Raw genomic sequence first — 24,100 nt, forward strand, 5'->3', positions numbered from 1 at the left:
TTTAAACTGCTCATGTGATTCATCTCTCTTTAAACTGCTACTTTCATGAGGGTATTAGTAACAGAAAAAAAAAAAAACAGTGTCAAAGGCCTTTTGAATTTTACTTGACAAGCAGCTGCAATGGAAATTGTTGCCCAGGTGTGTGGACTACTTCTCAGTGATGTTCTGGCCACCAAGAAACAAAACTGCAACTTTATAGTTTTGTTGAATGATGCTGAATATGTTGAATGATGGGAATTCACTGAGTTGCTAGATCCTTTCCAAATAAACAAAGATCTGAAACATTAATGAATCATCATAGGATGTTTACTTTTGACTTCTATACACAGGAATTAGAGAGATTTGGCCAAGTAATAAAGATGATTTGAGACACTTTGAATTAATGAACTACCAGAAAGCACACATCTTTAGAAAAATTGAGATACACTCATATATTTCCAATCTAAAGGAATATTTCACAAGAGTTCACAAATGCTGATTTCAGTGCTCAGTAGAAAGTATGGTTCTAAGTTTTAGGAATTCAATTACCACATGTAATTATAAATAAAAAGAAAACTATGCTCTATGGGAGAAAAAAAGACCACATTATTTGATATAAAGAGGTAAAAGAAATAGTGGTGCGATTTTGTAAGAGAAAAGATTAGATACATGACATAGTGTGGTTGAAAGGACAGAAGGGAAGGGAAAGGGAACAAGTTAGATAGGGGAGGGTAGGGGAGGAGAGAGGGGTTGTTCAAGGCAGAAACCCCCACCTTGGGCCACATGACTCTGAAAACCCTCCTGCCCCAGAAGGCAGCTCAGCGCAGAGGAGGAAGCACCTCAGCGCTGACTCTCAGGAGCAGCCATGCTTGGGAGCCTTTCTGAAGCCCAAGTTCTTCTCTCAGAGGGAGCACAGAGCAAGTGGCAGACACCATGAAGGTTCCCTCAGCCCATGAACACAGGAGGCTTGTCCCCTGGCAGGGGCTCCTGCTGGCAGGTAAGAAGGGATAATTATTGCAGGGAGAGGGAGGAGGATGAAGAATGGACACCAGGCTTTCTCCGGAGGAGGACAAAGCTCTAAGAGGGTAGAGAGCGCTTCTCTTTGAATTTAAGGGGAACCACAGGGGTAGAGTAGGATGGATGGGAGCCAGGAGTAAGAAACAGAATTTCCTACAATCTGAAGTGATAAGGGAAAGAAAAACCTCAATATTACATATTTTCCAAAGAGGTCATCTCTGAGAAATAACTTTGAAACTGAAGACAAAAACAATTTATATAGGGGTTGCACTCAAAATATATAAATAAATATAACCAAGACACTCAGCATTGTCCTTACTCTCTACACACACAACAGTGTAAATAAACACCATGACAGGAGGGCCTAGGAGCACTCACTCATTCACCCACAGGATTGGCAGCCTGTCCCTCCACTGGGGGGACAACAAAAACACACAAATCCTTGCCCTGATGGAGCAGAACATTCTTGGTGAGAAAACAGAGAACAAAGAACTAGAATGCGCTGTCAGGTTCTGACAATTATCAGAAGGGCACAGAGCAGACAATGGTCACAAATGACAGAGGGCTTTCAGGGCAGGGGTCAGGGAGGCATCTCCCAAGGAAGTCCTGAGTGTGAGCAGGGGTCTGAGGGCAGGTCGTGGGTAGCCAGAAGACCTAGGGAAGAATACATGAAACAGGGCCTCCCTGGTATCATAAGGGGTTAAGCACCGCACCACGAAGCAATCCGCACCTTCTGCAGCACGAGTTCGATCCCTGGCTGCCAGGGAGCAACCCACATGGTGAGGAAGACATTTCCTGGCTCGCCCGCTGCTCCCCTTAGCAGTGTATTTCAGTCAGTCTGCCTGTTCTGTACCCCACTCTGTCTCTGGTGAATCCTCTCATCCCCTGCATCTCTGGCCTGAACCCCAGCTCTTAAATGCATAAATAAATAAATCTTTAAAAAATAAGAATATATGAAACAGAAAAAATGACAAATTCAGTTTTTGAGGTAATGGGGGTCATGCTGCTGACCTTGAATAAGACCCACCCATACATACATTAAGCCCATGGTATTAAGAAATTGCCTTTTCGGGCCTCCCCAGTGGCGCAGCGGTTGAGCGCTGGGCTGCAAAGCTGCCCACAGCCTCTGCAGCGCCGGTTTGATCCCCGGCTCCGGCGAGGGTCCCACATGGTGCACAGACCTCTCCTGCTGCACCCGCTGCTCCCCTCAGCAATGTATTTCATCGGTCTGCCTGTTCTGTTCCCCGCTCTGGCTCTGGTGAGTTCTCTCACCCTCCCACGCTTCTGATTGTACCCAGTGCTTGTATAAATAAATAAATAAATCTTTGCGGGGGGGGGGGGGAGAAAGAAATTGCCTTTTCATGCTAAAAGATATTTCCAATATTAATTACTATCTATCACTTTCCTCCTAGTCCCACTATTGGCATTCTGGATCCTGCCCATTTCTGCTCAGCTGCGTATTGAAATGGTGCCAATCCTAAATACTGTTGACAAAACCTTTGATGTTCTTATGCGTGCCCTTAATGTGCCAGAGAATCCTCTTAGCTATAGCTGGTACAAAGGTAAAACCACAACTCGTGATAATTTACTCACAGTGATTTATGTAAATATACATATGGTAACAAATGGGCCTAAGCACACTGGTCGGGAGATAGGGTACTTCAATGGCACCCTGCTGTTCCAGAACATCACCAAAGAAGACTCAGTATTCTATACCCTTCACATCCTAAGGAGAAATAATCAAGTTCAACAAGCATCTGCACTTCTCAACATCTACAGTGAGTGATTCCTCTCAGACCTCTGGGTATGGGTGGGTGGATTCCGCTTCACACACTGGATTGACTGAGAACTCTTTTAAGTTGGAACATCTCCATGTGCTAAGGTCATGAAGACTGTGTTGGGCCATCATTAGTGTCTGAGGAAGCATTTAACAAAAGACACATGCCTCTCTAGTTTTTCAAATGACGCTGGTCAAGAGATGGGCAGGGCGGACCATCCTGACAGAGACTATTAAGAATTAGTGTGACTTCACATTTTAGTAGTCATATAAAGCTCTAGGAAAAGGGCTAACTGAAAATGCATGGAGATAACTTCACTATTAATGAGGATGTTGGACATGGGAGAAGAGTTTCCTAAAGCTGACACTGCAGAGATTGCCAGGGTGGACACCTCAGAGGTGTCACTGCATGAGAATGAAGGGGACTGTAGACCTCTCCTGTTAGATAGTAACTTAAACAATGACACTCAACCTCCTGCAGAGGCCATTGTCATTCTCTGGTTAAATTGCAGACTCAGTGTCACCTTAAGAAAGACTGTGATCTCTATTAAAGGAATAGGGTACACAGCTAAGGTCCATGCTAAGTCAGTCACCTGCTCTGTTTCTCCACAGAACCAACTAATGACTCTGCTCGAGGAGGGATGAAAATTAAAGCCAAACAAAAGGACACTGTGTACCTTATGTGCCTACCAAATGATGGTGGGAACTCCTTCCACTGGTTCTTCAAGCAACAGAGTCCACTTCTCAGAAATTGGAGAAAACTGCCCACAGACACCATAACCCTCACAATAGAACAGGTCAGGAGGGAGGATGCAGGGTTCTATCGCTGTAAGTACACCAGTGAAGATGGTAGCAGTAAAAATAACATCTTTATCCTTGAAGTGGTATGAGTGACCCTTCATCCCTCCTATGACACATTAAATTCTAATCAAAAATTTCTTATCTGAAATGCAATGGTTGTGAGGCACTTATTTTCTTGAGCTCTTGTGAATACTTGATGGTCATGGACTATCATGAGAAGTCATGTATTGAGAGAATAAATGCACAAAAATGTGATGTGGCAATGCTGTTGTTGACTTGAGATGACATTTTTCCCAAGATCCCACCTCCTGTTGGTCTCCACTGCACCGTCTCCACTGTGGAGGCGACACATGGTCCCTCAGAGGATGGGCAGTGGTCATGTGACAGTGGAGGGAACACATGATAAACTCAGGAATCACAGCTCTATCTTTCCTCCATAAGTGGATGCTGCCTGAGCTCTGTAATGGATGAAAGGAATATACAGGAGACACCTATGTGGGTGGAAACACCAAGATGAAGTGCATTTTACCCAATGCTACCTGCAAAATCTCATGGTCATTGATAGAAGGAGAGGGATTTCAGAGCCAGAGTTCAGGCTGAAAGCTTAGGACAAGGGGGAGACTCTAGAGAATTCCACTCCCATACATAGTCCTGCCCACCACAGTGCACTATGTGGTATCCCCTGAAGGGAGGTGTTTGAATTAGGGACACCATCTCCTAGGCAGAGGGACCTACATGTCATATAGCCAAATAAATAGGGATACATGCAGGAAAAGATCCTTTCACATGAGGTTTCACCACCACCCCAGAAAGATGTACTCAGGCAGTAAGATTATGGGGGACACAAACCTGAATTGTGATATCCCATAACCTCCACACCCAGAGAAGACCCTGCAGATCTAATCTGGGGCCAACAATACAACAATTCCTAGACTCTTGGGAACAAACAAGGATTCTTACAGAATTAGACATTTCTGGGAGATGGTCCCAGTGGTTGCCCATGTAAGGCCTGAATTCAGTCCTACCCTTAATTTTCCCAAAAACTCAGGGACACCTCAATACGTATTCTTGCCAGGGCCTATGGATCTTGAACATCTGAACCCCAGCTAGGAAAATGTTTCCCCGATGTTTCTGACTCTCTGTGGACAGTTGCACATACGAAGGTAAAGAGGGAACAAATCCAGTGGAAATTCTCATGTAGGACACCTCACCCAGTAAGTATGGACTTGTCAACACCATGGCCTGGCCTGTGGAGTTAAACAGCTCTCAGCTACCCCATTATTTACCACCTTGGTGACTCCTTCCTGTTACTCCATATCTTTCACACAGGAGATATGATTCCACTCAGGATTCCCATCCTGAGCATGACATGACATCTTCCCCAAGACATCTCTCCCCTCCCTGTGCTCCTTGTATTCCTCAGACCCAACTCCTGTCCAATCCTCAGGCTCTTCTCCTCCCATCCTGCTTTCTTGGCAAGCACATTCCACAGTCACCTCCCAGCATCACAACCTCCAGACCTCACACCAGCTCACCAATGTCCACTTTAGGAATGTGTCAGTCTTAGGTCCTCCCCAGGGACCTGAGGGACAAAGTGAGTTCTGCCCTGTATTCCCACTCACGGGTCACTAACTGGGACTATGGGAGACTCTTCTCCCGGGTGCCCCTAACTGTCTCATCTCTGAATGTGGCTCCTCAGCTGCTTGGTGGGGCAGCATCCATCTACTTCACCCATCTCATACACTCACCAATTCTTGTTTTCATGTAACCACCAGACTACTCTCTGGTGTAACAATTCATTTTTGCTCTTTTTTAACTAATTTTTGCTCTTTTTTTTTTCATTTGCCTACCTTTCCATTTTCCACACACAAGTAAAAAAATATGGTATTTGTCTTTCTCTCTGACCTACTCAACTTAGCAAAATACCCTCCAAACTATATGAACAATGATGTACAACATATATAAATTAATTAATTTTTTAAAAAATGGAGGCGCTCCCTGGTGGCGCAAAGGGTTAAGCACAGCACTATGAAGCTATCCTCAGCTTCTGCAGCCAGCCAGGGAGCTACCCACATGGCACAGCAGACCTCTTCTGTCTCCCCTGTTGCTCCCCTCAGCAGTGTATTTCAATCAGTCTGCCTGTTCTGTTCCCCTCTCTGTCTCTGGTGCATTCTCTCACCGCCCCCCACACCTCTGGCCTGTACCCCAGTTCTTATATGCATAAATAAATAAATCTTTTTTAAAAATTAAAATTGTATAAAGTTTCTTTAAAATACAAAAAAAAGGAAAAAGGAAATATCATATGACACAGCAACACTTCCATAACTGAAAAGAGAGTACTATCTAAATTACATTAGGAAAAAATACATCATTTTATAACATTGCGTAAGTTTCAACTAACACACTTGATATCTATTTATAAAAATCATGACTCATCCACCACCTTTACCCTTTTGCCCATCTACCCCCATCTTCTTTCCCTCGGGTAACCACCAATCTGCTCTTGAAATCTAACTTTCTATTCTTGCTTACTTAGTTCATTTGTTTTCTTTATCCATTCCTTATTATCTTTCCCATATTGAAATCAAATACTATGTGTGGCATTCCTCTGAAGTGTTTCACTTAGCATAATACCCTTAGTCCATCCTAGGGTTGCAAAGGTCAAGTTTCCTCACAAATCTCCATGGCAGGGTCAGTGCCAGCAGAGAAGATGGAGGCAGGCTCTCTTGTCAGCCCTGAGAGCAATAATTTATGTCTTTCTTTTGACTAACCTTAGCTTCTGGATGAGAAAATCCTTTGTACTCTCTTTGGGAATGCCTCTTATGCTCTCAAATTGTCTAATTCTGCCAGAAATAATTTCTGTTCATCCTGGCTGAAACCTGACAAGATATTTCAAAGAATTATAAAATAATAGCTCAAAAATTTTGCCTAATCAGAATGTAATATTCAAGTCCTGACACAATTTCTATTTTGACTTTCTCCCTTAAGCTATGAGAAGGAAAAGACATACTTTCCACTATGAAAATCAGAAATGGGGCCTCCCTGGTGGCACAGCGGATTGAGCACAGCACTGTGGGGCTTTCCGCAGCCTCTTCGGTGCAGGTTCGACTCCCGGTCAGCCAGGGAGATAACCACATGGCACAGCAGACCTCTCCTGTCTCGCCTGCTTCTCCCTTCAGCAGTGTATTTCGGTTGTCTGCCTGTTCTGCACCCCACTCTGTCTCTGGTGAAACCTCTCACCACCCCCCAGCACCTCTGGCCTGCACTAGAACCTCCAGTTCTTGTATTAATAAATAAATCTCTAAAAAAAAAAAAAAAGAAAATCAGAAATGCATCAAGATGCTGTCCAGATAACGTTACCATCCCCAGAGTCTTGCATCTCAGTATTAGTTCATCTGGGCCATCTATCTACAATGCGCGCTTCAGGGTGGTATTCTAAACAGAAAAAAAAAAGTGTTGAGAGAACTTTTATTTCACTTTATAAGCAGCAGCTATGGAAATTGTTGCCCAGCTGTGTATAGCATTTCCCATGATGACCTGGGCTACATTCTTTATGTTTTTGGCACAAATGTGTTCATTCTGGTCTTCCCTTCCTGTCTAGGCTCTGGTGCATGGCCTCCATGGGGCTGCTTGTCAGAGAATCCGGGTGCCAATTTATAAAGGCATGAGATTCTACCTGAGATTTTACTTGACAATTGGCTTTAATTTAATAGTAAATGAAAGCCAGAAGATTTGTTTGTGAATATCTTGTGTATTTTGTGTGACCCCCCATGTGTGTTTGTATGTATATTATATTTTATCTTACATTGTGTAGTATTGCCAGAGTTAATGTTTGACTGCCTTAAAACTAAGCACTTAATAAAATTGAAACTCTTACAACATTTATATCATTATAAAAACTAATCCGTTTTTTTCAAGTTAACACAATTTAGAATCATTTTTTGTAAAGAACAGCTACATTTTTGGTTTAATTAAAATAGGCATGTGGGAGCCTCCCTGGTGGAGCAAGGGGTTAATCATCAGCACTATGAAGCAATCAGCACCTACTGCAGCATGAGTTTGATCCCCGGCCAGGGAGGTGACCCACATGGTGCAGCAGACCTCTCCTGTCTCGCCTGCTGCTCCCCTCAGCAGTGTATTTCAGCTGATCCACCTGTTCTGCTCCCCACTCTGTCTCTGGTGAATCTTCTCACCCCCCGCACCTCTGGCCTACACCCCAGTTCTTGTATGCATAAATAAATACATCTTTAGAAAAAAAATACAGGGTGATATCACTTATGTGGAATATAAAGATATCAAAAAGGGATGAGATAAAGCCAAGCTAAGCACAAACCCTAGAAAGTTGATTATAGAACTGGAACTACTGAGGGAGAGGAGTGAGAACACAGTGGCAAAGGAACACAAGGACCTATGGGGATGGACTGTGGGTGCTTTGATGTTGGGAAGGGTGTAGTAACACCAGTAGGGGGAGATCCTCTGCCGCTAAAACACAAATAAAGATTGTAAATCAGGGCCTCCCCGGTGGCACTGCGGTTGAGCGCTGGGTTGCGAAGCTACCCGCAGCCTCTGCAGCGCTGGTTCGATCCCCGGCTGCTCCCCAGCCACCGGAGGAAGGTCCCATATGGCGCGCAGACCTCTCCTGTCGCCCACTGCTCCCCTCAGCAGTGTGTACTTCGGTCCTTCTCCCTGCTCTGCTCCCCATTCTGGCTCTGGTGAATTCTCTCACCCTCCTGCGCTTCTGACTGTACCCAGTGCTTAAATAAATAAATAAATAAATAAATAAATCTTTAAAAAAAAAAGATTCAGGGAAATGCAAATCAAAACTACCATGAGATACCATCTTCCACCAGTGAGAATGGCACATATTAAAAAAACTAGCAACAACAAATGTTGGTGAGGGTGTGGAAAAAAGGAACTCTTCTGCACTGTTGGTGGGAGTGCAAACTGGTCCAACCACTATGGAGAGCTGTGTGGAGATTTCTGGACCTACTAAACATAGAGCTTCCATATGATCCAGCAATTCCACTCCTAGGTATTTACCCAAAGGACACAGAAACATCAATTCCAAAGAGCACCAGCACCCCTATGTTTGTAGCAGCACTATTTACAATAGCTAAGCTTTGGAAACAGCCCAGATGCCCAAAAATAGATGACTGGATCAAGAAGATGTGGTACATATATACCATGGAATATTACTCAGCATTTAAAAAAGATAAACACATGCAATTTGCAGCAACATGGATGGCGCTGGAAGGGATCATGCTCAGCGAAATAAGCCAGAAAGAAAAAGAAAAATACCGGATGGTCTCACTCATAGCAGGAATCTAGAAAACTTAAATAAGGGACCAGGAAATTGAATAACTATAAGAAAGTGAAAATCAACAAAAATTATGAACCAGAGACACTTTTTGTGGGGTGGGGGGAGGGAGGGGAGGGATTGGGGTCAGAATGGAGGGGTTGAAATTGTATGGGGAATATAAAAATAAAATTTATTATTAAAAAAAATAAATAAAACAGCACTTGGACAATAAAAAAAAAAAGATTGTAAATCAACGTTAACATGATTTTAAACAATGGTGCTGGGAAAACGAGAAGGCCACAGGTAAAAGAATGAAGACAGATTATAACTCCATGCACAAAAATAAGTTCAAAATGTACTACAGACTTAGATATAAGACCTGCAACCGTAAAATACAGAGAGAAAACATTCGCAAACATTTCATGACAATATTAAAAATGTCTTTGAAGACTGAATACCTAAATCACAGAAAATAAAAGCAAAAGTAAGCAACTGGGATTACCTGAAATTAAAGAGCTTTTACAGATCCAAAGAAAATATAAATAGGCCAAAAATACATCCTACTGGATGTGAGAAAATATTTACAATTACATAACCGATAAGAGTTTAATATCCAAGATACCAATTTTCAGATCAAAAACTTAAAGAACCTTTACCCAAAAAAGAACTGTTTTCAATGTGCTGAGGGTGGTTATTAGTGGTCAGTAAAAAGCCAGGAGAAATGCACACTTCTACTACATTGTCATATATTGCTGTGGTTGTGTTTACATGCAATTTGCTCTGAGCTCCAATTCAGGAGGAAAATTAAGAGTCTATTTCCTTTCAGTAAAAAAAAAAATTCAATTATACAATCAATATTAACAATAGTCTTTATACTATACAGTAGAAGCTCAGAATTAATTCATGATATAAAAAGCTTGCATCTCTATACCAACCTCTCCTCATTCCCCCACTCTATCTACATGTGTGGTAAAAGGTTAACATCCAAATTACATCAGGAGTAAAAAGTCTTTGTAGGGACCTCCCTGGTGGTGCAAGGGGTTAAGCTTCAGCACTATGAAGCAATCTGAAGCTACTGCAGCATGAGTTCAGGCCCCGGACAGGAGAAGTGACTCACAGGGCACAGCAGACCTCTCCTGTCTTGCCCACTGCTCCCCTCAGCAGTGTATTTCAGTCAATCTGCCTGTTCTGCTCCCCACACTGTCTCTGGTGAATCCTCTCAGCCCCCACCTCTGCCCTGTACCCCAGTTCTTGTATGCATAAATAAATATATCTTTTTTAAAAGTGTTTGTAGCATTATAAGAGTATCAGGTGTACAGTAACACACTAGTAACTACACAAATCATGACCACAACGCAAAGTCTGGCTTCCATCCACCACCAAACAACTGACCCCTTTATCCATTTCACTCACCCACCCAACCTCCTCCCCTTCTGGTGACCACAATCTGCTCTTGGAATCTAACTTTGTTTTCTTGCTTTCTTTGTTCTCTTATTGTCTTCTTTATCTTTTTCATACAAGTAAAATTTATGGTATTTGCCTTTATCGCTCTGACATATTTCACTTAGCGCAATACCCTGCAGTCCATCCTGGTGTTCCATTTTCTAAAAGGACAAAGTTTTCTTGAACTTTGCTCTGCTTTTGATAAGAATTTGTTGGCGGGCCTCCCTGGTGGCGCAAGGAGTTAAGTCTCAGCACTATGAAGCTATCCGCAGCCTCTGTAGCACCTAGCTGGAAAGTCCCAGCCAGGGAGCTACCCACATGGAGCAGCAGACCTCTCCTGTTTCGCTCACTGCTCCCCTCAGCAGTGTATTTCCATCAATCTGCCTGTTCTGCTCCCCACTCTGTGAATCCTCTCACCCTCCCTGCACCTCTGGCCTACACCCCAGCCCTTGTATGCATAAATAAATAAATCTTGGAAAAAAAGAATTGGTTGGAGTAATCGAGCTATAAAGCAAAGATTTTGTGTTTCCCATTTTCTTCATCATCTCAAAGGTAAGAAGCCACTTTTATCAAATATTAAATAGCCCTCATTGTCTGAATTTTAAAACTAACGATTATTCAGATCTATGTACAGCTTCTGTAAGTGCCTTTGAAATCTTTGACCACAGTCCAGGACACAGCAGAGACCAACAATGGGGCAGGTGAGGAGTCCCCATCAGCCTTCAATGAAGTGAATCCCTCAGGACAAAATGTTCAGCATCACCTAAAAGCTTGTACAATGAAGCCTCTCTGGTCTAACCTATACTAGTCAGGTCAGAATCTACATTTTAATACTATCTTCAGCTCCAACTGTACAGTGTAAGGGGGAGAGGCTTCCAACCTACATCACAGATCTCTCCTAGATGGGCATCCCAGTTACCTGAGTAGTTACTAAAACAGCATTTACAAAGTGTCATCTAGGTATTCGGAATTTTCATAAAGTTCCACAGGTGGTTCTGACACACAGCAGGGATCAAATCCTGAGATAACAGAGCTGATGTACCCCTCAGGCTACTGCTCTGAAGGAAAGAAGGAAAGATGAGAAAATTCAGATCCATATGTGATACTGTGTGTGTGTGTATGTGTGTGTGTGTGTGTGTGTGTGTGAGTGTGCGCGTGAGCATAGGGCAGGGATTACAGGTGGGGAAGGCAAAGATTTCAGCAAATCCCAGGAGTCCGAATGTAAACAGAAAGGGAAAAGGGGAAACGGAGGCAGAGATGAGGAGAGGATCCAGGGAAGGTCCTAGGCAGAAACCCCACCCCAGTCCACATGACCCTGAAAAGCCTTCCTCCTGTAGAAGAAGGCGCAACACAGAGGAGGAAGCACCTCAGGAGCAGCTGTGCCTGTGAGCATTTCGTGAGCCCGAGATCTTCTCTCAAGAGGGCGCACAGAGCAGGCGGCAGACACCATGGAGGCCCCCTCAGCCCCTGCCTACAGAGGGCGCAATTCCTATAAGGGGCTCCTGCTGGCAGGTGAGAGGAGATGGGTGGGATGATAGCAAAATGCAACCAAGGCACTAGACATTGTTCTTACTCTCTAACCTCAGAACTTAATAAATAAACACAAGGACATGGAGAAGGGAAAGGTCACAAAATGAATATAGTGGGTCTTTAGAGGGGGGGCCAGGAAGGCACCTCCCAAGGATGCCCTGAGGGTGAGCAGGGATCTGAGGACAGGGAGGGGGTGAGCTGAGCACACACATGGTTCAGAGAATTCACAGAAAATAAAAAATTCAGAGTCTCAGAGTTAATGGTGAGAGTACAGGTGTACACGTATACACACACACACACACACACACACACACACACACACAATGAGGGATTAGGAACCCGCTTCCCAGGCCAAAACATCAGTACACACACACACACACACACAATGAGGGATTAGGAACCCGCTTCCCAGGCCAAAACATAGGTCCAACTTTTGATCAATTTCTATTACTTCCCTCCTAGTCTCACTATCAGAATCCTGGCTCCCACCCACCACCGCCCAGCTACTTGTGGAATCAGAGCATTTCACACTTGCAAGTGATGTTCTTATCTATGTTCGTGATCTGCCAAGGCATCTCCTAAGCTATGTGTGGTACAAAGGTGAAAACATAGATGGCAATCATCAACTTTCATCTCTTATAATAAACACACAAGAAACATTCCCAGGGCCTGCATACAGTGGTCGAGAGATAATATACTCCAATGGCACCCTGCTCATCCGGAACGCCACCCAGGAGGACTCAGGAGCCTACACACTCGCAGTCATAAAATCGGATTTTCAAGTGGAAATAGCAGCTGCACATCTCTCCATTCACAGTGAGTGATTCCTCTCTGAGCTCTGGGTGTGGTGGTGGTGAGGGGGTGGTGAATTCTACTTCACACTACAGATTGATTGGCCTGAATGGTGCTTCCATTCCCCTCTGCATTATGTCCCCAGGTTGGGGTTTGAGCATATAATGCAGGACACTCACAGCAGAGACAAACTCAAAAGATTGGATTATTTTCCCCAAATCCAGACCCTTCAGATGTTCCCTGCAGAAAGAAAGTCTAGATGTTGGAGAAACTCAGCAGAGAGAGATCAGTCGGAGAACAAGGACTGGGCCTCACCATGAATATGACCCTGGAGCCCTGCAGGATTCAGTCAGGGCCTAAATGAGGGACCTCGCAGAGATGATCAGCCTCCAGAAACCATAGCTCAGAACCCTGAGCTGGAAATCCTGGCTCCTGTGATACAGGTGAGCCCATGCCAGGTTATATTTGGCTCCTGGGCAAGAATAATGGGAGCAGGATCACCAGCCAGGACTCTTCTACAAAAGACACATACCTGAGCAGATACAGAGCCAGGTCATTTTCTGAGAATCGATGTGGAGTAAAAGAAAAGATCCTGGGCCTCCCCGGTGGCACAGTGGTTGAGTGCTGGGTTACGAAGCTGCCCGCAGCCTCTGCAGCGCCAGTTCGTTCTCCGGCTGCTCCCCGGCCACTGGAGGAGGGTCCTGCATGGTGCGCAGACCTCTCCTGCCACCCGCTGCTCCCCTCAGCAGTGTACTTTGGTCCTTCTGCCTGCTCTGCTCCCTGCTCTGGCTCTGGTGAATTCTCTCACCCTCCCATGCTTCTGACTGTACCCAGTGCTTGCATAAATAAATAAATGAATGAATGAATGAATGAATCTTAGGAAAAAAAAAAAAGCCATCTCTGGCCATTATAAAAAAAAAAAAAAAAGAAAAGAAAAGATCCTAAGATCATTAGCCAACTCTAATGTGGTGTGGGAGCTTCAAGAGGATGGATGGTCAATGCCCCAAGGAAAGGACAAAAGAGAATTTGCTCCTTGCAGCTTCTTGTTCACCAGGGATCAGCACAGGGGGTATCTGATGGAGACAAATAATGCCATTATTTGGGCTGCCCATAATTTGGGAAGCTCCTCTGTATAACCTTAATTATGAATGATTTAAGGGAAATTCCAGACCGCATGGCAAGAGCGTTTACCATTTAAACTGTTTGCCATTTAAACTGTTTTATTGAGGGGAAACTAAGCTACAAGGGATTACAGTCAGTGCATCAGAGCCACTCAGACATGATCCACCAGTCAGAGTCACGCCACCTATCTGCAGGCACAGCCCTTCCTCTAAGAAAGTTGGGCCTCCCCGGTGGCGCAGCGGTTGAGCAGCGGATGAGCGCTGGGTTGCGAAGCTGCCCGCAGCCTCTGCGGCGCAGTTCGATCCCCGGCTGCTTCCCGGCCACCGGAGGAGGGTCCCACATGGCGCGCAGACCTCTCCTGCCGCCCGCTGCTCCCCTCAGCAGTGTACTTCGGTCCTTCTGCCTGTTCTGCTCCCCGCTCTGGCTCTGGTGGATTCTCTCACCCTCCCGCGCTTCTGACTGTACCCAGTGCTTATATAAACAAAACAAACAAATAAATAAATAAAAAAAAAAGACTGTCACTTTAAAAAAAAAAATAAAACCAGGAATTATTTAAAAAAAAAAAAAAAGAAAGCAGTGTAGTCCACACCCCAGATCAATGATCAGTCATTCACCTTCTTTATTTCTCCACAGAACCAATGGCACAGAATCATGGCCAACTGAGCAAAGTCAAAGCCCTAGAAAAAGACACTGTATTTCTGACATGCCTCATAAATGACACTGTGATCTCTATCCAGTGGTTCTTCAATTACCAGAATCTGGGTATCACAGAGAGGAAGAAACTATCCAGGGACAACAGAATCCTCACCATAGACAACGTCAGAAAGGAGGATGCAGGGAATTATCACTGTGAGGTCTACAACCAGGTCGGTTCCCACAAAAGTATTGACATCATCCTTGAAGTGCTGTAGTGATCCTTCTTCCCTTCTTTGACATATAAAATTCTAAATCAAAATATCTTATCTAAAATGCAATGGTTGTGATGTACTTACTTTTTTGAAAGCACAGGAATACTCAATGGTAGAGATGGAATGTCCTTAGAAGTTTTTACTGCAGGAATAAATGCACAAAAATGTGAACTAACATTGTCATTATTGTTGGCTTAAAATTATGTTCCACACCTGGGCCTCCCTAGTGGTGCAGGGGTTAAAGTCTCAGCACTATCAAGGCCAGCCACTGTGGTCTAAGTCTGGTCCCCTGGCCAGGGAGCTAACCCACATGGCACAGCAGACCTCTCCTGTGTCACCTGCTGCCCCCCTTAGCAGTAGATTTCAGTAGACCTGCCTGTTCTGCTCCCCACTCTGTCTCTGGTGAATCCTCTCACCCCCACCCCCGCACCTCTGGCCTATACCCCAGTTCTTGTACACATAAATTTAAAAAATTTTAATTAATTAAAAAGTTTTAAAAAAAAAAAAACCATCATATTCCACTCCTGATCCCACCTCCTGTAGGTCTCTATAGCACCATCTCCATGTGGAGGGGACACCAAGATGGCTGTCACGTGTGACATGTGACAGTGGTGGGTTCTCATGATAAACTCAAGAATCACAGCTCACAACTACTCCAGAGGGAGGTATGAATGGTCCCAAGACTATGACATGCCTAAGAGAATATACAGGAGACAACTATATGGATGAAAAGAGCCAAGATGAAATGCACTTACAAAATGCTATCTGCCTAAATACTCTTAGTCAGTGGTGGGAGGACAGGGTTCAGAGACCTCAGGTTGAGGCTGAAACCCTAGGAGAATGTGCACTCACTTTGTAAAGAGAGAGACTCAAGGGAATTTCCATCACATCCACAGACCCCACCCCACCTCAGTGTACCTGTGTGGCATCTTCCTGAAGAGCAGTGTTTGAATCAGTGACACTATCTCCTCTAGGATATGGGACCTCTTGGGCTGCCCCAACCATAGAGGGACACATGCAAGAACATATTTCTTGCCATGTGAGGTATTACCATCATCCCAGAAAGAGCACTACAATCATGGGAGACATAAGCCTGCTCTACTTGGTACAACTTATAACCTCCATGCCAGGACCAGCCCCTACAGGCCTCAATCCCCACAATCCCTATGCTCTCAGAAATGGTTTTTACCTCTCCAAACCACAAGGATTACTGGAGATTCAGACATCCTTGAGAAATGGTTCTAGTGGTTGGCCAGGTAGGGCTTGGCTTCCTACCCTTAATTTTTCCGAAACCTCTCTAAAATATTGTTCCCCAGGCCTATGTAAATGTGCACACCTGAACTCAAGAGATAAGGAAGTTTTCCCTAAGCTTCCTGACTTTATGTGAACAACTGGACACAGGTGTGCACAAAAGAAACAAATCCAATGGCCATTCTCATGTAGGATGCAACACACAATGCCCACAGTGTTATCAACACTGTAAGCCTGGCTAGTGGTTCTAACCCTCTCACAGATACTCCCACCATTCAAGCAAAAAGGTATGGAGTGGCCTCAAAAAATTAAAAATGAGGGTCTCCCTGGTGGCACAAGGGGTTAAGCACAGCACTGTGAAGTTGTCTGCAGCCTCTGCAGCACGAGTTCGATCCCCGGCCACGGAGCTACCCACACGGAGCAGCAGACCTCTCCTAACTCGCCCACTGCTCCCCTCAGCTGTATATTTCAGTCAGTCTGCCTGTTCTCTTCCCCACATTGTCTCTGGTGAACCCTCTTACTCCCCTCCCCACATCTCTGGCTGGTACCCCAGTTCTTGTATGCATAAATAAATCTTTTTTAAAAATTTAAAATAATAATACCTGATGACCCAGCAATACCAGTGCTAAGTGATTATCCAGAAAATATGAAAACACTAATACCAACAGATCTATGCATGTCTATGTTCATAATATCATTCTTCACTGTAGCCAAGACATGGAACAACCCAAATGATTGATGACTAGATAAAGAAACTGTGGAATGTATGTACATATGCATGTATGCATGCATGCATGCATGCATATATGAGGAGGGGAAGTTAGTGTTTTCAAATTCACATAAAGTTCTAGAAAAGGGTGACATGACAACCCATGGCACATATATTTACCATTGGTGAGGTGGCATCATGTGGACTGAAAAGTGATTCCAAGTGCTGACATTACAGAAATGTTGAAACAGACATCAGAGGTGACCCTGGGGTGATCTGGAGACAAAGGGAGATACAGATCAATCCTTAATGTCTACCACTTGCACAAAACCACTTAACTATATCTTAAGTGAGCCAGGTTCATTTTCTGGGTGACCATTACAGAGCTCACTGTGGCCTATGAATGACTGAGATCTCTCATTCATGGGCCCCATGCCCCAGTTCCACTCTCAGTAATTCGCCTTCTCTGTTCCTCCACAGAGTAAATTTTGCTAGTAAGCAAAAGCACAGTCATTGAAGACAAATTATCTCACAAAAGATTACCATATAATACATAAGCATATATAAGGAGTACCTACTTATCAGTAAGAAAAATTTAAACAACCCTATATAAAAAGAAACCCCAAAAAGCCGTAAACAGGCGTTTTACAAAGAAATCCAGTCAATGAGCACACACAAAGTCCAACCTACTTAGTAAACAGGGAGATACAAATTCAGACTGCAAGGAAATGCCATTTTACACTCACCAGATTGGCAAAAATTTTAAAGTGCGGAAAGTTGAAAGGCATGTAGATCAACAAGAATTCTTTATTTGTTCATCAGTAAATGTATAATTGCTACAACCACTTTGAAAAATAGTTTGGCATTGAACAAACTAATTGAACAAATCTACATCCCAACAATTCCACTGCTGGATATCTACACAGGAGAAACTCTTGCACATAAGCACAAGGAGACATATACAAGAATATGCATGGCCTCAATGGCAATAAGCATAAAAAAATTGCTGGAGGGGGAATCAAATCAAAATTAACAATAATTGTATAGTGTTACAATGACACAATAGCAGTTAATAGCTCCATGAAAATAGAACCACAAAATTACACACTGGAACACTGATGAATATTAGAAATATGATGATGACTTTTTTTAAAAAGTTCCTAAAAACCACATGATGCCATTTTAACATCGATAAGAAGCAACTCTAAACATTAGTGTTTAAACAAATTATGCATATGAGATCAAAAAACATAAAAATCCTGGGCCTCCCCGGTGGTGCAGCGGTTGAGCGCTGGGTTGCAAAGCTACCCGCGGCCTCTGCAGCGCCGGTTCGATCCCCGGCTGCTCCCCGGCCACCGGAGCGGGGGGGGGGGGGGGGGGGGGGGGGGGGGGGGTTCCCACATGGCGCGCAGACCTCTCCTGCTGCCCGCTGCTCCCCTCAGCAGTGTACTTCGGTCCTTCTGCCTGCTCTGCTCCCTGCTCTGGCTCTGGTGAATTCTCTCACCCTCCCGCGCTTCTGACTGTACCCAGTGCTTAAATAAATAAATAAATAAATAAATAAATCTTAAAAAAAAAAAAAAAAAACATAAAAATCCTGGGCCTTCCTGGTGGTGCAGGGGGTTAAGATGCAACCTATGAAGCTGTCTGCAGCCTCTCCAGCATGAGTTCGATTCCCCGGCCTGCCAGGGAGCAGTTGCCCACATGGCGCAGCAGACCTCTCCTGACTCGCCCACTGCTCCCCTCAGCAGTGTACTTCAGTCAATCTGTCTGTTCTGTTCCCCACTCTATCTCTGGTAAACCCTTTCACCCCCGACACCTCTGGCCTAAACCCCAGCTCTTGTATGCATATATAAATAAATCTTTAAAAAAAAGCATAAGGGCCTCCCCGGTGGCGCAGCAGTTGAGCGCTGGGTTGCAAGGCTGCCCTCAGCCTCTGCGGCGCTGGTTCAATCCCCGGCTGCTCCCCGGCCACCGGAGGAGGGTCCCGCATGGTGCGCAGACCTCTCCTGTGGCCCGCTGCTCCCCTCAGCAGTGTACTTCGGTCCTTCTGCCTGCTCTGCTCCCTGCTCTGGCTCTGGTGAATTCTCTCACCCTCCCGCGCTTCTGACTGTACCCAGTGCTTGTATAAATAAATAAATAAATATTTAAAAAAAAAAAAAACATAAAAATCCTGAAAATGCATATATTGTGCAAAAATGAAAATGACATAAGAAATATATAAAATAAAATAATAAAATAAAATAAAAAGGTCACTGGAAAAAAAAACATAAAAATCCAAGCCAAGGTAAATGTAGGGCTCATAGAAGATGCCAGGGGATAGAGTGAGACGAAACATAAAGGTAAAAGGCAAGTTACTTCTGATATCCTATTTCTTAGGTTGAGTGATATGTTCATGAGGTTTATTAAATTATACTCCATAACCAAATATCTTTGTTTCATGTTATCTATTTTACATAATAAATATGTCCCAATCCTGGGCCAACCGTTTGGGACCTCTAAGATACCATCCACTTTGACTTGCTGATACCCTTTGGAGGTTATTGATGTGCTCATCTCCTTGGCTGGTAGAATTAACAGAATCTGTGGAAATAGACTTGGTCCACCCAGGCCTCTGCTCAGCCCTCTATAATGATCCACTAGTCCAACTGGTCAGAAACACAGCAGGTGTGAGGCCCACTGGCAAAATTCTCACACAAAACCTTCCTTTAGTGACCTAATTAACTCTTGCCACGGGCTCTCTGGTCTCCACGCAGACTGATTCTACTTACCGTGACCTTACTGCCATAGTAATCCAGGTCTTCATGCCAGTCTAATTTCTGGGGCCAACTACAGGTACCTGTGCTTCAGATCCCACTGATCCAAGCTATCAGAAAAGGCCAGGTCTGGGGCCTCAGGTAGTTCAACTTGTTTCTTGACCTGTAAAGTGAAAATACGAAATGACAGTATCTATTTAGTAAGGCTGAAGTAAGAGTGAATGAATGAGGTAATGCACAGCAAATGCTTACCTACAGAAAAAATACCTTAAATGTCTGTCTCCCAACTTCATTATATAATGGAGAGAATTAACCAGAGCTCACTAAGTTAAATGGCCTAATCCAGAGACTCACCATCCTTACTCCACATTCCTACACACACACACACTCAACTCACAACTTACTTAAAGGTGTGAAATTGCAAGATGGCTGTATCTGCTTCCCTCGTGTGGCCATATCGGGGAATTACACAATCCTCTCCCAGAAACTTAGAAACTGAGCTTTGGGTGAAAACTAGTCAACCTAGTGCTGCTCCTTCCTCTTTTCCTCCATATTTGAGAACTTACATAAAGAAACAACCATTGGCAGAGGAAGGCAGTCCACATTTCCAAGTCAACAAAATTCCCCCTCTAAGGACAGTGATCTGCAGGAGAGGCAAGAAGGATTCTACTCTGGGCAGGCTATTTAACTTCCTTCAGCCAGTTTCATCTTTGCAAAAAAGAACTTCTTACTGAAATGTTGTGGGTACTGAATGGGACCCGACATGTGAAACCCTCACACAGAAAACAGTTCAGCATCTGACAAAGAATAGACACTCAAGTGATCATTTTGAAAAATTGCCTGATGAGATTCAACTCTAACTCATAAGGTCCTTCCTTTTATTTTTTTTAAAGATTATTTATTTTTATACAAGAACTGGGGTACAGGCCAGAGGCACAGGAGGGTGAGAGGATTCACCAGATAAAGAGCGGGGAACAGAAGAGGCAGACAGACTGAAAGCACCGCTGAGGGGAGCAGCAGGCGAGACAGGAGAGGTCTGCCACACCATGTGGGAATCTCCGTGGCTGGCTGGGAATCAAACCCACACTGCAGAGGCTGCGGACAGCTCCACAGCACAGCACTCAACCCGCTGTACCACTGGGGAGGCCCAGGTCCTTCCTTTTAAAGGGAAGGAAAACGAGGTCCAAAAAGGGGAGAAATTTGACCAGGATCTCCCAAGTCAGGGTCTGAAGCCAGGCTGGAGTGCAGGTTCCCAGAGGAAGAAGGAAAAGGAATATTTGGTGTCCTCCTGGGAATATTTGGGGTCCTCCTGGTTGCTGGCCATGATACCACCATTTTTCTAAGAATCCTCCTCCCCACCTGGCCTGCTCCCTTCACCATGTGCACTAACCATTTCCAGCCCCACCACCATCTCCCTGGACATACTTAGCACTCCTCACGGCTTCCATGTCTCCACAACACTCATGGATCACAGGACAAAGCAGAAAGTCAACTTTAAGAGTTTATTTGGTTATATAAAGGGGTCTGGGTGTTTGGTCCAGCTACATCATCAGTGCCTGAAGGCAAGCAGGATGCCTAAGACGACAGCCCAAGCAGGACCCCAACTGGAGGACTGTGCACCACCAATCTGGGCCTTCTCTAAGATGTTGATCACCTCAGTCACTCTCATGCTCCCAATATTCTGAAATTGTGTTAAAATGTTGTTCTGCTCAGCAGCACAGCCCATGAGGAGAAAGGTGGTATTCAGAAACCCTGCAAGGAAGAGAGGGAGGAGTCAGGGACTTCAAAGACTCAGGCCATGCCCCTCCTTCCAGACACACCTCACAAACCAGGACACCTGCTCTCCCACCAAACACTTGGGCACTGGACACCTTTCTCCTTCCTCCTTGGAGTTCACATGTCTGGCCCCCCAACCCAATCCCGTCTCCACCTCCCCCACACTTCTCTCAGAGATGGGAAACACTAGACAGCATAAAGTAAGAATGTGATTAAGTTTCTCTCCTCTCACCTGCCTGAAATTTTAAGGTGGAACTGTAACACTTAGGTGCATGATAGGGACAAGGATCAGTGGTGACAAAATTTGGCAAGCAATCTGTAGAGTGCCCACCCACACAGGTTGGGCAACTCTGGGAAGAATATTCTATAGTTTGAGGAGCGTAGTATGCCTTGAGCTTCACAAAAGGATCCAAGCTGGTAAGGTTGTTGCAGAGATATGTCCGGCAGACACGGCTGTAGGAGGCAATGGACACTCCAGGTGGTGAAACAAGGTAGGAGACTCGCTGGGGGTAAGATGGAATTGGGCTGCAGCCTTTAAACCCTACAACTCCCCTTCTGGTCCCTGAGGAGCATAAGATTAAACAGTTCTGATCAGTGTAATCACCCTTACCCAGCATTATCACTTCTACCCTCCACCCTGCTCTTCCCCATCACCAGCTCTGCCTCCCTCCCAGTGTCTATTCACTGCAGCTGCATTGGGCTCAGACCCCGGGGTCTCCAGCTCTATCTCCTCACTCCTCGCCTCCCCCAGAGTCCCTCTGCTCTTCTCTCCCTTCTGTCCCATCCTTTTCTTCTCTCCCAATAGGCCCCTCTTCCTGGAATCTATTCACTCATCCCACCCACATCACAACCAACCAAGTCCTGCCCCTCTTCACTGTTATTATGTTATGTCCAAAGATGCAATGGGACAAATATCTGGAACTCAAGTCAAGAGCCTTGGGTACAGGGAATGGAGGTGGAGATCAGAAGAGGGAGCCAACAGAAATGTCTCAAAGCCATTTCCCTTCACCTGTCTCGATGAGCACCAGCGTCTCCTCGCAGCCCTCACTCAACTTACACACCATGCTCCTCAAAAGAAGCCACTTCCAGTTATGCAGGGTAACAGCTCTGAAGAGTGAGGATGTTGCTTCATAGCACAAAAGAGCCCCAACCCCTAAAGAAAGAATGTTCTTGCAGTCATCTGCCTTCTCAGCCCCTGAAGTGCCAACCAATTGCCCAGCCCCCATAGAGCCTGTCTGTCCCCTGAGGAGTTCAAACATCCAGCCCTCCTTTCCCCAGTGACAAGAATCCATTCCCCTACCCTCTGGGAGTCCCAAAGTACCCAGCCTGGTAGGACATACGAGGCATAGTAGAGATGGCCCCTAGGAGACAGAAGAGCTGCACGGATTTCAAATGCTGGTGTGCCATGGTCCTGTGTCTGGTTCCTGGATGGTAGAGGCCAACCTGGAACCAATTTCAATCTAGCTCTCGTTAGGTTCTTGTCAGTCCCTGAATGTCCACCTGCCTCTGGCTCAGTTTCTGGAGCAGAAAAATGACGTTCAGTTTCTGTGGCATACAGGGACACAGGTCTTCCCAACCTCATCATCTTCTCTCCTATCTAACCTAAACCCACCACTTTAGTTTCTCATTCTCCTGCCTAGGTCCTTCCAGTTCTGGGCAGAGGATCATGGCTTATTCAAAAGATCACTATTATGCAAGTTGTTCTCCAGTGAAAGAAAATGTGATCTGAACAAAGGTGCATGTGAAAATTGACATATTACTAAGCAACCCTTGGTTTGAAGAGAATATTTAAAAGTAGTTAGAACTGAAAAATGAACATGTTATGTATCACACACACATGCATGTAAGTTTGGCGAAAACTGAAATAAGGTCTGTAGTCTGGCGAAGAGTGTTGTATCGATGTCAATTTCCTGCTTAACATCTGCAGTTATATAAAATGTCCCCACAGGGAAGCTGGAAGAAAGGTTTAAGTTATCTGTCTTCTCAGCTCCTGAGAGTAAAAAATCACTTCAAAATCAAAAGTTGTTTTTAAAGTCACATATTAAAATTTAGGACCCAAGTAGGCAGTATTTAGAAGGAAATTTATGCTTTAAATATATTTATCAGGAAACAAAGTATTTAAGAATATGTTCATTAATTAACTCAAATTCATTAATTAACTCAAAAAGTTGTATAAGGAGCAATAAAGCATTCCTCCACCACCACCAACCCCACAAAAAAGATAAAGATATACAGGTACCACTGAAATAGAAAACAAAAAAATTACCAAAAACTAACATTCAACAATTGACAAGATTAATAACAACTCTCAAATAAATCTAATCAACAGATATGAAGATGCAAATATAATAAAGTGAAAAATGGAAAGTAAAAGATGTCAAATTTTTTATGTAATAAAAATATCATTAGCCACTATAGATTTGAAAACCCAGAAAAAGTGAATAAATTTCTAAAAGAACATGAAATGCCAAAATTGGCATAGAAGAGTACATGCAATTTCTTAAACCAAAAGGAATGGTCACAGATCTCTTGAAAACTAACAAGAAAAAGAGAATAACCCAATGGGAAAGTGGACCAATCATATGAAAAGCAAACCAAAAAGGTTAACAAAGAGATACTCAAACCCAACAATAATGAGAGAATGTCATGTCTAAAAGATTGCCAAAGGATGAGAAACCTGTAAAAAGGTAAGTATTGACAGAAATGTGTGGCTACAAGGACCCTTGTTGGTAGGTGTGGAATAAGGCCCTCTTCTCGATCCTGAGAACAGAGGAGTTGAAAGTTTTGATCAGGAGCCTCCCTAGTGATGCAGGGGTAACACTTCAGTGCTATCAAGCTATTCAGGCACTAGCCACTGCAGCCTGAGTTCAATTCCTGGCCAGGGAGCTGATCCACATGGTGCAGCAGACCTCTCCTATCTCACCCCAGTTCTTGTATGCATAA

The 24,100-nt window shown here is 44.3% G+C and overlaps 3 protein-coding genes across 7 annotated transcripts in view; 2 read left to right on the plus strand and 1 right to left on the minus strand.

Annotated features, from left to right (window-relative positions):
• Nucleotides 1-24,100, minus strand: part of LYPD4 (LY6/PLAUR domain containing 4) — a 112,331-nt gene that overhangs the window by 86,422 nt on the left and 1,809 nt on the right. For 3 of the 5 annotated variants that reach the window (XM_054697209.1, XM_054697208.1, XM_054697210.1), the window contains exons 2-8: nt 22,498-22,675; nt 22,167-22,310; nt 21,390-21,719; nt 20,807-21,133; nt 19,397-19,544; nt 16,809-16,904; nt 14,753-14,810 (exon numbers count right to left, since the gene is read on the minus strand). In XM_054697209.1, coding sequence (XP_054553184.1) covers nt 20,931-21,133; nt 21,390-21,719; nt 22,167-22,310; nt 22,498-22,564 — 744 coding nt within the window. In that variant the 5' untranslated portion in view covers nt 22,565-22,675 and the 3' untranslated portion in view covers nt 14,753-14,810; nt 16,809-16,904; nt 19,397-19,544; nt 20,807-20,930. Of the gene's footprint in view, nt 1-6,934; nt 7,010-14,752; nt 14,811-16,808; nt 16,905-19,396; nt 19,545-20,806; nt 21,134-21,389; nt 21,720-22,166; nt 22,311-22,497; nt 22,676-24,100 lie in introns of those variants that run through there. The other 2 variants (XM_037516647.2, XM_037516646.2) reach the window with 2 other exon arrangements.
• LOC119248648 (carcinoembryonic antigen-related cell adhesion molecule 21-like) lies at nt 893-3,838 on the plus strand. Its single transcript, XM_054697510.1, has 4 exons — nt 893-972; nt 1,655-1,775; nt 2,409-2,774; nt 3,386-3,838. Exons 1-4 carry the CDS (start codon nt 913-915, stop codon nt 3,661-3,663), a joined length of 825 nt encoding a protein of 274 aa, XP_054553485.1. The 5' UTR covers nt 893-912; the 3' UTR covers nt 3,664-3,838.
• On the plus strand, nt 11,765-14,671 carry LOC129146114 (carcinoembryonic antigen-related cell adhesion molecule 1-like). The gene is made up of 4 exons (XM_054697511.1): nt 11,765-11,828; nt 12,309-12,662; nt 12,981-13,081; nt 14,498-14,671. Exons 1-4 carry the CDS (start codon nt 11,765-11,767, stop codon nt 14,669-14,671), a joined length of 693 nt encoding a protein of 230 aa, XP_054553486.1.

The sequence above is a fragment of the Talpa occidentalis genome, unplaced genomic scaffold (genome assembly GCF_014898055.3).
Source record: "Talpa occidentalis isolate TD23 unplaced genomic scaffold, MPIMG_talOcc4v2.1 talOcc4.17, whole genome shotgun sequence".
Taxonomy (NCBI): domain Eukaryota; kingdom Metazoa; phylum Chordata; class Mammalia; order Eulipotyphla; family Talpidae; genus Talpa; species Talpa occidentalis.